General features: G+C 32.9%; 1 protein-coding gene across 1 annotated transcript; it reads right to left on the bottom strand.

Moving 5' to 3' along the window:
• Positions 1-3,254: 3,254 nt before the first annotated feature.
• Positions 3,255-4,618, bottom strand: LOC112749892 (2-hydroxyisoflavanone dehydratase). Its single transcript, XM_025798316.3, has one exon. The coding sequence runs from the start codon at positions 4,407-4,409 to the stop codon at positions 3,426-3,428; it is 984 nt and encodes a 327-aa protein (XP_025654101.1). The 5' UTR covers positions 4,410-4,618; the 3' UTR covers positions 3,255-3,425.
• Positions 4,619-14,413: the final 9,795 nt, after the last annotated feature.

The raw sequence follows: 14,413 nt of genomic DNA, 5'->3' as shown, positions 1-14,413 counted from the left end.
ATTTTAGTGTTCAACTTTTACCTTCTCTGTACACTCAAATTTTTTTTAATTAATTTCAATCATGACATCTTAGACTAATAAGCTAAAATGAGTTTTGACAAATTAAAGATTTTTCTGATTTATTCATACAAATTATAATCTCATATTCTCGTCATTATTAATTACTACCTTATTGTGCGACACCTAGTGATAGCATCACATTGTGATTTTTACCGTCAACATCATAGAATTTTCCTATACAAAATTGACAAAACAGAGTTGAAGGTCCCATAATATTGTAATAAGAGTCTTTTGGGTCATTGCATAGTGCATACTAGCATATTTACCAGTTACACTGAAACTCTAGATATCCATTTCTACACTAATTTAATAATTTATCAGATAAGATTAAAGGGTTGGAACTGCAAATACTACAATCTTATGAAATTATAAACACCGAAAAAGATAACAAACAAAGTAAACATGGAAACAGCCGATAACATTAAAAGTAGTACAAATTAAAGAAAGTATTGTAGAAACACGATTGCGAAGCAGAGAGTTGAAGTTGCTTCATCTTGGATTCGAGTTCTCCTTCAGCAATTGTGGTCTTCCAGCAATAAAGTCAGATTCATCAAGTCTCAGTGTCACCACTTACTACTTTTGCAAGATAGTGTTGTCAGAAGCTCTAGTTCAAGCTTACTACATTGTTTGGCATAAAGCTTGACTGCATAACTTCCATCACCATCAGGTTGTGTCTCATGGTGAAGGCTTGCTATGGCAAAAGACGCATCTTCAATTCCTTTGGCCTTCTTCATGGCCTTTTCCATATCCAATGTCCCAAAATTCTGCGTGAAAATAGACTTATTAGTGCTCAGGTGCTTGGTTATTCGCTTCACAATCTCGTCTCTGGTGTTCTGACTAAGAAGCCATAACTTTATTGAAATAGGTCCTTTAAGGAAGTTCCACTCCACACCATCCATTGCCATTGCAATCAGACCTACAACATGCAGGAACACCAGAAGGCAGAAGCCTTTATTCTTCTTGAAATTGGGGATAAAACTTGAAAATATTAAATATTCAATTAAACGATAACAATCTTTATTATTGTTTTCCATCTTCCTTCCTTTAAACGCATGAAAAGTTGGACACACGTACTCTGAAGTTTAAATAATTTGACTAAGCCAACATTGTACAGGACTACAGGGTAAATTATATAATAAACTATGATGAGTATAATCTATAATAATGTATGTTAACATAATAATACAGTTTCCAATAATATATAGTATTAAGGTAAAGCGACAAAGAAAAGAATAAACTGCAGGCCAAATAAAGTGACACAAAAATCATAAATGGGGTGAATTACAAATGAATAGCGTGGAAAGACGTATTTTGAATTTATATTTTTAAGTGGCATGATAATCGGTTTGAAAAATCCAAAAAGGAGTAAAACAGGAAGATCAAACAATGGAAAGTAGTGTTTGGTCGGTCAGCAAAAGTAAACAACAGAAAAGAAAACATGTACTTAGTAAGTTGGCTAGCCCACAAATCTTGCCTTTAAAAATGTAATCGAGCGATCTGTTTGATTCTGAACTGATGAGACTATATGCAAAGGGAAGCAAGCGAGGATGATAGTATGCAGGAGAAAGCGTAATGAAGCACAAAATGTGGGAGCAGTAAAATGGTGCAATCAAATTTTGATTTGTAATACAAGTTTCGCATGTATGTATAACGGCTCACATATATATTTGCCGCTGCTTGCGGTAACTACCTAATTAGAAGTAACAACCGGCTCTTTTTAAACATTATTGAAGGGAGTTACTATTGTTGTCATATATAGATAGATATCTTTCCACTTAGCTTTCAGCTTCCTTCTTTGTGTTTAACTTAAAAAATATATATTTAAAAGGAAGTTTTTCTCTTTGTCAAGTGTAAAATGATAATATAATTAACACCAGTCTGATCTTATTATTCATTTGATTAAATAGTTAATGTACTTTGGTACAAATCTTCAAAGGGATTGCAAAACTTATTATTTTTAGAGGGATTGCAAAACTTATTATTGTTAAGTGCAAAACGTGGCAGTGACACGCAAGATCTGCCGAATTCCTACCCAGGATAAACCCTTTTTCTGCAAAATTGACTTTCAGAAAATTGCAAGTCAAATTCAGCAAGCTAAAGTTTTCCTTTTAATGGTGGTTTTTTTTTTTTTTTTTATCACGTCTTTTCAATGAGTCGTCTTCTTCAACTCAAATATCTTTTCTTTGTTAAGCTGAGCTTTTTTTGAGAAATATTCACACGATTATTAAAATTTATTTGTTGTTGTCATTAATTAATTATTAATATTTAAAAATATAAATTAAAAATATATTATTAAATTAAAAAATTAAATTAATGATTAAAGATGATTATAAAAAATAATAAATTTTTAAAATTTTTTAAAGATAGTTATATATAATATGTAAATTTAATAATAATTAGTATTTTGGTATTAAAAACGCAGAAATAAATTTATGTCGGATGCAAGCGCAACTCATGTTTGTTGTGGCGAAGGAGGAAAAAGATAAAAACTTTAGGGCGGGGCCCAGGGGATCAGAACCAAATATTATTAATCATAGACCCATCATCCTTCAGATAAGGGTGTAATATTCTCATTGTTTCTATTATTATTATTAGATAAGGAGACCGCTTTAATAAAAATACTAAAAGTGGTTTTTTTTTAAGACGTCTATATGTATTATATTATTATTAGATATTTTTGTCGGTTAATAATTTATTTTTTAATAAATTAGAATAAAATTAGTTTATTATAAAAATAATAATAAATTCAATTGTCTGCATTATAATTATTAGATTCAATTTGATCAGATTGAATTACACAATTTAAATTGGATATCTTTAATTTTTTGATAAAAAGATAAATATATTTTTAATTTTTTGTTTTGCAAATATTTAAATTTCTAAAATTTTAAAAATACAATTAAATTTTTAAAAGGAAAATTGGATTTATTGTTATTATTATAAAAAATCGATTTTATTCTAATTTGTTAAAAAATTCAAAAATAACCAGTTCATTAATACGTTCAATAATAATGTAACACGTAAAGTTTACAAAAAGATATTTTACACGTTTTTATTTTTATGAAAGCATCCCATTAGATAATTAGATTTCATGACTACAACCACCACAAACTTGCATGTAAAGAGAAAATAAACATAGTTGAAAATTCAAACGGAGAATTGCGTTGAGAGGTATAGACATTAGACACCAACACTTAAGGCAAGAACTTGCATACCCATCACTTTAATTATCGCGTATTATGAAAGAAACTTTGGCAAATGCAAAATTACTCACTAGCACACAAATTGCAATACATCCCTTAATTTTAATTTTCAGTAGCCTGCTTGTAATATGTAACTAAGAAGAAGAAGACACGTTATAAGATTCAGTGAAGGATAAAGTGAGCCAAGCGTTTCATGAGTTTCAAAGCATTTTCGGATTCGGGAGTGTGAATGTTAAAAACATGGTCCTCGTGTTCAGCTTCGTAGAGTTCCAGATGACCATGCCACCCACTGTTCTTAACAGCTTGATAGTACCAAACCCCTCTGTCCCTTAATGAATCCTTTTCAGCAACGCAAACTATTATCTTGGAGCACCCAAGAGTAGCCAAGCTGGGAGCCTCAGGGGCCAAGGGATTGATCAGTGGGTTATCCAACCCGCCGGGCGCATTCGGATACACCAAACCCCACACCACATACGGTGGACTCTCCTCGTGCCCTTCCACTGCTTCAGATCCGATGGGTTTTGTGCTCAAGAAGTATGGCTGAGAGAGAAAAGCACCCAACACTTTGACCCCGTTAGGTAGAGCTTCAGCACCAGCACGCAAAGCAACGTTGTGAACAAGGTTAGCACCGGCACTGTCGCCGCCGAGGAACACTCTTTGGAAATCGCCATGGTTGAGGATCCATGGATCATAATCATTGGAAGCCACCCATTTGAGTGCTTGCCAGCAATCATGATATGCTGCGGGGAGAGGGATCTCCGGTGCCAGCCTGTAGTCAACAGAGACAACTAAGATGTCTGCTTCTGCTTTGGAGAGGAACAAGTTGAAGTAGTTGTGGTGGCGCTCGTTGAATGCAGATTCAAAGAAGAAGGCTCCGCCGTGGAAGTACACCAAGATGGGGACTTTGTGGGCGTCGTGGTGGTGGATGAGCTTTGTTGGAAGGTATAGACGCGCGGAGATGGAGGGGTTGTTGGAGATGACGACGTCTTTGGAAGAAACTGATCCAAGAGTCGAAGGTGGAACAAGTGGAGAGTTTTGGAGGCGCTCAATGGACCCGTCCTTGAAAACCTTCACAAGGTTTGGGATATGAATGGTAACCTCTTCGTCATCAGCCTTGGCTACGGAAATAGAAACCATTGCAGCCATGAGCCAATAGGAAAAGTCAGTGTAGTTGGTGGTGAACAAGGATTGGTTATTGTTAATGTTGAGGTATATTATATGGGACCACTTTTGATAAAGACACAAAAGAATGTATTTTTTATGGTTATGCTAACTAATCAATGACTTTCTTGAACAATATGAATAACTATTAATCAAATAAAAATATACTACACCTCTAAATTATTTATCTAAATTTTAATATTAGAATAACCATCCGTATTCCTAGTAAAATGAACATTCAATATATCTATTGTTCACATTGTTTAATATTTTCATTGTTTACATATAATTTTCCTTTTTTTAAGACATTACATGTGTTATGTTGTTATTCGATATATTTATTAAATCAGTTAATAATTTATTTTTAAATAAATAAGAATAAAAATAAAATCGATTTATTATAGTAATAATAATAAATTCAATTATCCATATTATAATTATCAGATTTGATCGATTTACATAACCTGAACCGAATTATGTTAAAATTTTTTGAAAAAAAATAAATACGTTTTTGATTTTTTATTTCACAGACATTTAAATATCTAAACATTTAAAAATATAATTAGGTCTCTAAAAAAATCTACTCCTAAGCTTTTGCCTAAGTCCAAACTCAATCTCTTACTAATCTCTAAATGTGGCCCGAAAAAAAAATTCTAGCCTTCAGTGTAATATGTAATACCCTACTACGTAGAGTTTTACACTTAAACCATAAAATAGAGGTGGTGAGGTATTACGACCTCTAAGGTAATATATATATATAGTTGAAGAAATTCGTAACTAAGAGTTTTGAAGAAAAGTTTAAGCGAAAACCGCAAAAAATAAAGCGCATCGTACATGTAAAAGGATAATCAGATAAAAGGAGGGATAAAGCATTTATACATAAAAAACAGAAAACCAACAGATACAAAATATCAAACTCCATACTCGACTTGTGAAATCAAGGCCGGCTGGAGTATTCATATATAGATATATACATAGCTCCAAAGTTATCCCAGATCAGAAATAAAACACCCGTTTCTCCAAAAGCAACCTCTAAGAGGGAAAAATACAACATAATCATGCGAAGAATTTATATACATAAATACATAGCCTAAAACCAAAATATAATATCCCCAAAAGCGATATCTTCGCTTGCATAGAGACCTCCAGACGCTCACTGAGATGCATCTCGACCTGTATCTAAAAAAATAGAAGAAATATGTATGGAATGAGAACCGGAGATTCTCAGCATGGTAATGATGCCCACATAATTAATATATAACGTCCCGAAAAAGTCAGAAGTGATCCTAGAACTTTGACACTCAGATTTAAACTTAAAGAAGTGTACTAAACCAGAAATTCGGGAATCTATTTGTGGGTTTTAGTTCTAATCTAACTCTTCACCTCCTGTCAATCCAAACCTCATAATAACCGGTGGAACTACTCTCAACATCACCTCCGCCAGCATGAGGGATCTCTCAGTTATAAAGACATACAAGACAGGCAAATAAAACACAGATAGAATGCAATTACAGCAAGTAGGACAAATAACAGATAAGCATGACTAATTAATTAGGCAAACCAAAGTAATGCACACTCAAGCAAAACAAACAACTGCATATGATATATGCCTATCTTATGGCTGATGATATCATCTGTCGGTTATATAGCCAACCCGACATGTCTGGTAGCTACCCCAGACATTGTCTCTCTGTTGTGCTCAATTATCTCAGAACATCGGCTGACCGTTAGAGGGAGAGTGCACTGTCACCATTAGAGATAATATGTGCCCTATCACCATTAGAAGGAATATGTGCCCTGTCACCATTTTGCAACCAAAGAGAGTTCATAGACATGTTCATTATTAATCATCCTTACTTCTCATTATCATATATCATTCTCATCATATCTTAATCAAACTCATTCACCATCATCTCATAAGGTCATAGTCATTCTCATCACACCTCTCATCAACCTATGTCTCATTCAGCATTACCAATATCCCATTAACTTAATTATCATCTTCAAGATTCCTTGTGAATATCTACTTAACTTACTCAACATGTTCATCCTTATTCCAAAGCTTTAAAATTCGCAAACGACCGACTCTAAACAGGTGTTAAAGAGGTTTGAAAAGTTAGAGAGTATGTTTAAAACTCAAAAAATGCCACTTTTTTAAAAGAGAGTGGTCATGTGTATGCATGTCACCCCATGCGTATGCATGGATGTAAATCTAGCCAATCTCGCGTATGCGAGCACCTCCCACGTACGCGGATTCTCCAAACAAAGGGGGTGGCTCACGTATGCATGAACACCGCCGCGTATGTGCACTATCAAAACTTGGCCTTTCATGCGTATGTATACTTCATGTGTACGCATGATTGTAAAATTTGACAAACTCATGTACGCATCCACCGCATGCGTACGCGAGTGTATGAAACAAAGAATATTCTAGCGTACGCATGCATGTGTCTGCGTACGCATGCTTCAAGTTTTTCAGAAAAGCTGATAAGTTTGCAGAAATTAATTTTTGCACACCCAACTTTAAACGCGCATAACATTTTTGTTAGAAATTTTTTTTATCCGTTATTCTTACGTTGTAAACTTCAAACCAATTTTCATTCAAAACAAGTTTTATAAAATTTGAGAGTCCAAAAGCCAAGTTATAACCCGCCAAAGTTGGTCAAAAATAAGTTTTTACTAAAGTTTACCAAATCTCTAGTTTTTCAAAAATCCTCAATCCAAGATCAATGGTTTACAATCCAAAAACATCCCCAAAACTTCATTCAACACCTTCAATTCCATTCATTTCACAATATACCACCACCCAATTCATTCAATTCTATATATGTATACTCAACAATTTCTCAACCAAAATCAACAATAATCATACTCAAATACCTCCTTTTTATCCACAATTCTATCAACATATAAATTCATTAATATATCATCACATCCTCATAATCCTACAAAAATATATATATATACACATATCAAATCTCAAATCAATTGCACATATATACACATTTATTCACTAATCACATCAACAACCTAATTCAATCCAAGCTTATCCTATGGTCAATTAGCCTAAGTTTTTATGCGACATTATATATTAACTACGACAAACCAAAATCATACCTTGGCAGATTTCTCCCTAAACCCGGAATACCTCAAAACATCTCTTTGCAAGCTTTTTGACCTCCAAACCAAAATCAACAAGTCTCGGCCACCAAAACTTGATTCCAAACGCTCTAATTCACCGATTCAATCTCTAATTCAACTTAAATTAAATCTAATCCATACAAATCACCATAATTAACACTATGATTCACAAAATCGGGCAAACCACAAGGGTTTAGAGTTTTCTTACCTTACCCATTGATGATTGGGGGTAAAACCCAATAATTACCCGCCACTAGATCAAACCTAAATCATCAAAAACATCAAAACCTTTAATACCCATAACCAAGAATCATGAATTCAGTAGAAGGGAGAACTGGGCATGAATAACAAAGTTTCTTACCACTTTGTTCAAATAGAATTGAAGAGAACTCTGAGACAAACGTGTGGCCGCAAACGGCTCATCAATTGGAACTCCGGATTAGAAATTATAAGGATTTGAAGACTGAATTGAAATGGAGGATTAGGGTTCTCACCTCAATCTCTCTTCTTGGCATGATTCCCTTTTGTTTGATGGAGGAGTGGCTGAGTTTGCTATTTATATGTTAGGTTTTGGCCCCAATACGGGCTTGGTCTAACTAATCTTTAAAATTAGTGTTGAAATTTGTATTTTAATTATTTTTACTTTTTTATATTATAAAAATTTACTTTTCTAATTTTTTTAAATAATATTTAATTTATTAGCTAATTATTCATCAATTTTGCGGGGTTTGTGTTAGTGTTGCAAGTGTGAGGAGTGTTGAAGTTAGTCCCACATCAAAGAAAGTAAGGAAGAGTGAGAAGTTTATAAGATGAGAGACCCATTAACTTGACACCTTAAGGTTTTGAGTTGGATGTGGTGTCTTCTCATCTTATGTTATCTCACTTGATTCCCCCCCGAAATCTCCCCAGTGGTTGAGAGCTCTCCACAGTTGACTCCAACAAGTGGTATTAGAGCCGATGATTTAATCGATTTGGTTTTAAGGAGTATTCAAGTAATGGATGAAATTTCTTATGCCTCAGCTGTTGGAAGCTTGATGCACTAGACCAGACATTGCTCATGCGGTTAGTACTGTGAGTCGTTTTCTCTCTAATCCAGGTAAAGAACATTGGAATGCTGTTAAATGGATTATGAGATATCTCAAAGGTACAACTAATTTGAGTTTGAGTTTTGGTGGTGAGAAACCTTTGCTAGTTGGCTTTACTGATGCAGACATGACAGGAGATATTGATTCTCGAAAGTCTACTTCAGGTTATTTGGTCAAGTTTGCAGGAGGAGCTATTTCATGGCAGTCAAGGCTACAAAAGTGTGTTGCACTTTCTACCACAGAGGCAGAGTTTATTGCAGCAACTGAAGCATGTAAAGAGTTGTTGTGGATGAAAAAGTTTCTTACAGAACTTGGTTTCAAGCAAGACTGTTATGTGTTGTTGTGTGATAGCCAAAGTGCTATTTATCTTGCCAAGAATTCTACTTTTCATGTAAGATCTAAACATATTGATGTTAGGTATCACTGGATACGGGATATGTTAGATTCCAAGTTGTTGGAACTTGAGAAAGTTCACACTGATGACAATGGTGTTGATATGATGACAAAAGCATTGTCAAGAAAAAAGTTTGAAACATGTTGTTTGATCGCCGGAATGGCGAGAGCCTCCACCTAGTCAAGAAGGGGGAGATTTGTTAGGTTTTTTTCTCTCCTTTGTGAGGACCAAGCCCAATATTTTGAGGGTGTTTCTTTGCATCCATTATGCCATAACCCTAATCAGATTTTTGGAGTCAATTGAGAGAAAGAGAGTAGCCACCAAAGAGAGAAAGAGAAGGAAGAAAACAGAATTTCCGTTTTTGTCCAAAGCAGTAAATCTCAAATGATAGTTTCTTCTCAGATCACCGTTGGATCGGCTTGAAATTTGAACTACGTGTTTCTCTCATCTTTTTCTTTATTCTGGTCGGTGGAGATATTCATTGGAGGTTTGCAGTAGGAGAAATTGACTTCGCAAGAGAGAAATTAGGTTTTCCATTTTTACACAGAGCAACAATCTTTGAACGGCAATTTCTCATTCTTTCCCCATTGGATCGACATGGAATTTGGACTATAGATTCTTCACATCTTGTTCTTTATTATGAACGGTGAAGATTTTAATTGGAGGTCTTCAGAGGGAGAAATTGGCTTCGACAGCAGCTCTATTTTTTGGGTATATTTCATCTTGCTTCTCATTTATAAGCTTTGGTGATTTGATATTTTGGCTGGTTATATGCACGTTTTTGTACTTTGTTTGAGAATCTCTTGTACCTTATTTGATTATAGTGGAGCTATTTCATTGGTCTGGATGACCCGTGGTTTTTACCTCTCACATTGAGGGGATTTTTCACGTTAAAATCTCGGTGTGTTCTTATTATTGCTTTACTTGCTATATTTGCTTGTTATAGTTGTTGCCATATTGTGTTGTGAGTGCTTCCATATTGTTCTTGTGTTGGACATTTGTGTCGTTTCCGCTGCTAGGCTCTTTCATATTGGTAAGGTTTTGAGTTGGATGTGGTGTCGTCTCATCTTATGTTCTCTCGCTTGATTTCTCCCCGAAGTCTCTCTGATTGTCGAGAGCTCCCCACGGTTGGGCCCAACAAGTGGTATCAGAGCCGATGGTTAATCGGTCTGGTGGTTTTAAGAAGTATTTAAGGTGAAGCATCAAAAGTCTTCCTGGCAAAGGTGGTCCGGGTGGCGTGTCCCGCAGTGTTTTGCGGCGGTGTGATGGACGAATACTCGTGGCGGAGGAGCTAAAAAGAAGGGGAGTTGATGCTTGATGTGGAGGCTCATACTTGTGGGGGAGATTGTTAGTGTTGCAAGTGTGAGGAGTGTTGAAGTTAGTCCCACATCAAAGAAAGCAAGGAAGAGTGAAGAGTTTATAAGATGAGAGACCCATTAACTTGACACCTTAAGGTTTTGAGTTGGATGTGGTGTCTTCTCATCTTATGTTATCTCACTTGATTCTTCCCCAAAATCTTTCCGGTGATCGAGAGCTCTCCACAGTTGCCCCAACAGTTTGCACTTAGCATCTCTTTCCTCTCCCATTTTCACTGAAGCGCTCGAACTCTCTCATCTCTTTGCTCCGAGCTCGTTGTCGCCAGCGGCAGAAATAGCCGGTCCCGAGACTGGTCATCCTTGTCATCTTCTTGCTTTGAATCTCGCTGTTAGCTTCCTCCCCGACGTCAGTTTTCTTCACGCAACCAGAATCTGATCTCCAATTTGGTGATGTTACTTAATTTTTATTTTTTTTGTCCTATGTTTCTTGCATTATAAGTACAAGTGTACTCACACACTTAAAAGCCAACACATTATTCTCTTAATACTATCAAGTACTACTGCCGCAATGCATCTCTTTGAGGGGGTGTTAAGGTGTTAACAACAAGGAAAGGAATGAAAAAATTTAACATATTTGATTGGCAATTTATTTTTAAAAGAGATGTATTCAAAGAGTTTTTATTATTCTCATTTCATAATTTCTTCACACCAGAAAATTGTTTAAATGCCAAAATGCTAATTAATTAATTAGCTAATTATTAACCAGATTTCAAATGATAAACCTATATGTTTTACTTAGTTTAAATTGTGATTAGTTTGCTTTAAATTATAACCTGGACTAGATAGATTAGAAGTCTAAGCTATGATTGAATTATAGAGTAGTAGCCGATACTAAAATTAGGGAGTATGTTTAAATAAACTGACTAAAGTTAAATTTAAAATTCAAAGGTAGCGGAAATTTAAATTACTGTATTTTGATTTTAATATGCTGCTAAAATTTATTGCTGAAAATATCATTGAACTAGTGTTTTTTTTTTTTTTTTTTTGCTGAAAATCATCAGTGACATGAATTTGTTACTAATTATCACTACTGAACTTTGAATAATTTGTTGAGCTAGTTTTTTTGTTGCTTAAAATCGTCACTAAGATTAATGTTTTACTGATTATTATCAGTGAACCTTGAATTTGTTGCTATCTTACTCAAATAATTACTTAGCTAAATGTTTTTGTTGCTAAAAATTATCTTGAGCTGAATTTGTTAGTGATTAAACCTTAAATTTGTTGTTGTCTTACTGAATAATCACTTAGTACATGAAAATAAATGTTAAAAGGAAGATCTTTTTAGAAATTATTATTTCTCCTTTTTTTTATGATTTACTATTTAATATCATGCTTAGTTATGCTTAGAGCAGAACAGAAAATTTGCATGGTTGTTCTTTTTTTTTTCGATAATTTACTGTTTGTTAATGTCTTTGGTTGCTAAAAATATTAGCTAAATATATATAATTTATTGGCTAAAACATTTGAGATCGGTTAGCAACTGAATTTCTAGATAGATTTGAATTATGGATATAATTGAGGTTGAAAAAAAACAGTTTACAGCAAGTGATCCTAAAGTATAATGATTGAATATATTATAAATGATTGAGTGGCAATTGGCTAATTGCATTGACTATATTGCCTCTTTTTTATTCTTATAATCTTCATAGTGGTTTAAAAGTTATGATGGATAATATTTTTTTTTATTTGATCAGGTTCTGATGGAAAAAATGAAGTTTGATCAGGTTTAAAAATGAGCCTCAACAGTCAGCATGATCGGATCATCTTGATAACATTATCGTTCTTCGGCATGAAATTTTCTGGTTGAATTGATATTCTGATCAACATTTTACTTAAACTTACTCGACTTGAGGTGTGCCGTGTGCAAGCTAAAGATGAGACACTTTAAACTTCTTGCATATATTTCTCTAATCTGGTATTTCTCCTTTTGTACAAAAAGGAAAAAAGAAAGTTCATCAAATGAAATTCTGCTATATTAGTTTATATGGTCAATGTTTTTTTTAAAATTTGATTGCAACAACATTTTCATCCATTGGCCTATAATAGGCTCAATTCGTTATGTTAAATGCAATTGTAAGTAACTTAAAGGAAGTGAAAATTATAGTTTTTCTATCAGTTATACGTAAGTTCTTGGTAGTTAATGCACAATTCATAGCCATTCTGTACATTAATATATAAATGTATTCAACACCACATGGTAGGGTAACGTTGCTAATTAGCTAAAATCGTAAAATTACTTTAAGATAATCATGAAAAAAATTGTTAGTATTTCGGTTTTTGAAATAATATATTTTTTATTATTCTACCTTTCTGTTTAAATATTATAATCATGTACAAATAATATAATTTAGTTGTGATAGTTTTAATATATTAAAGGGTAAAGTTTATTTTTTGTCCCTAAAATTTGGCAAAAGTTTTAAAAATATCCCTAAGTTTTATTTTGTTTCAATTTTGTCCCAAAAATTTTCTATTTGCATCAAATATACCCTAAACTGCTAAATTTTTAAAAAATTTAAGACTAATCTAACAATAATATATGAAAATTATGTTTGATTTGCTTGTGTTGAGAGTTGTTCTTATGATATTGTTGTTGAATTGATCTTAAATTTTTTGAAAAATTAGCTGTCAAGGATATATTTGATGCAAATCGAAAACTTTTGGAACAAAATTGAAACAAAGTAAAACTTAGGGATATTTTTGAAACTTTTATCAAACTTCAGGGACAAAAAATATACTTTACCCTATATTAAAATTATTCAGTTGCCCACGGTTAAACGAAAGTAAAAGTTACAATTCATTTAAGCATGTTGATAATGAACCAAATTAAGAAAGTAATATACTTATATATACTCACATATACATATAAAGTTGTATGCTAAATTGTTAATTTTTTTATGGAGATGTTTTTGGTGAAAATTTTTTAATCATAAAACAATTGCATAATGCTTTTAAAAATAGAAAATAAATTATTAATTAATAATATAATAATTCGATTCTCTAATTTAAAAATAAATAATTTGTACCATTATAGTATAATTTGTATAATTTAGAGAAGGTATAATTAGTAATAAGTAGTAGAAAAAAATTAATTTCTTTAATTATTTATTTTTTAATATTATTATTTAGGCTAATTATGATATAATACTGTTTTGTTAAAAAAATTAGATAATACTTTTAATTAGGAGCAAGTCTAAAATAAAATACTAACAATTTAATACAAGTTTAATCAAGTATTAAAATAAAATTATGATAAATTATTGTTCAATTAATATAGTGATATCATGGATTTAATTCATTTATAGATTTGTAACTGAGTTAAGACAAAGCATTAGCTAACTCGAATTTAGTTCGTTAAGGTAGCGTTTGTTTTGAGGTACTGAGACAGAGACTGAGAGACTGAGACTCAGTATCGTGTTTGTTAGTTCAGAGACTGATACTAAAATTTCTGTCTCTGTCTCTAAAATTTCAGTATTTCAGTACCTCCAAAAAGTAGGGACACAGGAGACTGAAATTTTTAGAGATGGAGACTGGAACTTTAATAACATTTTATACCTAAAATACTTTCATTTCAATTAATTAATTCCAATTTTATCCTTTGTGCAAATTAAATTAGAGTTTCATTCTTGTTTCAATTCCTGTCTCTCATTTTGCACCAAACAGAATACTGAGATTTATTTCAATCCCTGTCTCTTAGTCTCTGTCTCTCAGTCTCAGTCTTTCCGTATCTGTCTCTCCACCAAACACTACCTAATAGTTTGATAAGTTATGATGTTGGGGACAGATTTTGAACTATCATTTGAACTTATATATTAATGTAAATTTAATATGGTACTAAAAGGAAATCAAATTTTTTTTTGTGACATAAAATAAAGCCAAAGTAAAAAAGAAAAAAACAAAAGAGTTCTAGTCTATGCAGTCTCTCTTGCTGAGAGCAATTACATGAAAGTTCTTTCAAAAAGATATACACTCTGCATACTCAACTACAATAATTTT

Source organism: Arachis hypogaea, chromosome 15, assembly GCF_003086295.3.
Source record: "Arachis hypogaea cultivar Tifrunner chromosome 15, arahy.Tifrunner.gnm2.J5K5, whole genome shotgun sequence".
Lineage (NCBI taxonomy): Eukaryota > Viridiplantae > Streptophyta > Magnoliopsida > Fabales > Fabaceae > Arachis > Arachis hypogaea.
The sequence above is the reverse complement of the archived record's forward strand: the minus strand, read 5'-3'. Positions and strand labels throughout refer to the sequence as shown.

What these genes read in the sequence shown, in the direction of transcription:
- LOC112749892 (XM_025798316.3), bottom strand. Translation starts at nt 4,409, where the DNA reads ATGGCTGCAATGGTTTCTATTTCCGTAGCCAAGGCTGATGACGAAGAG.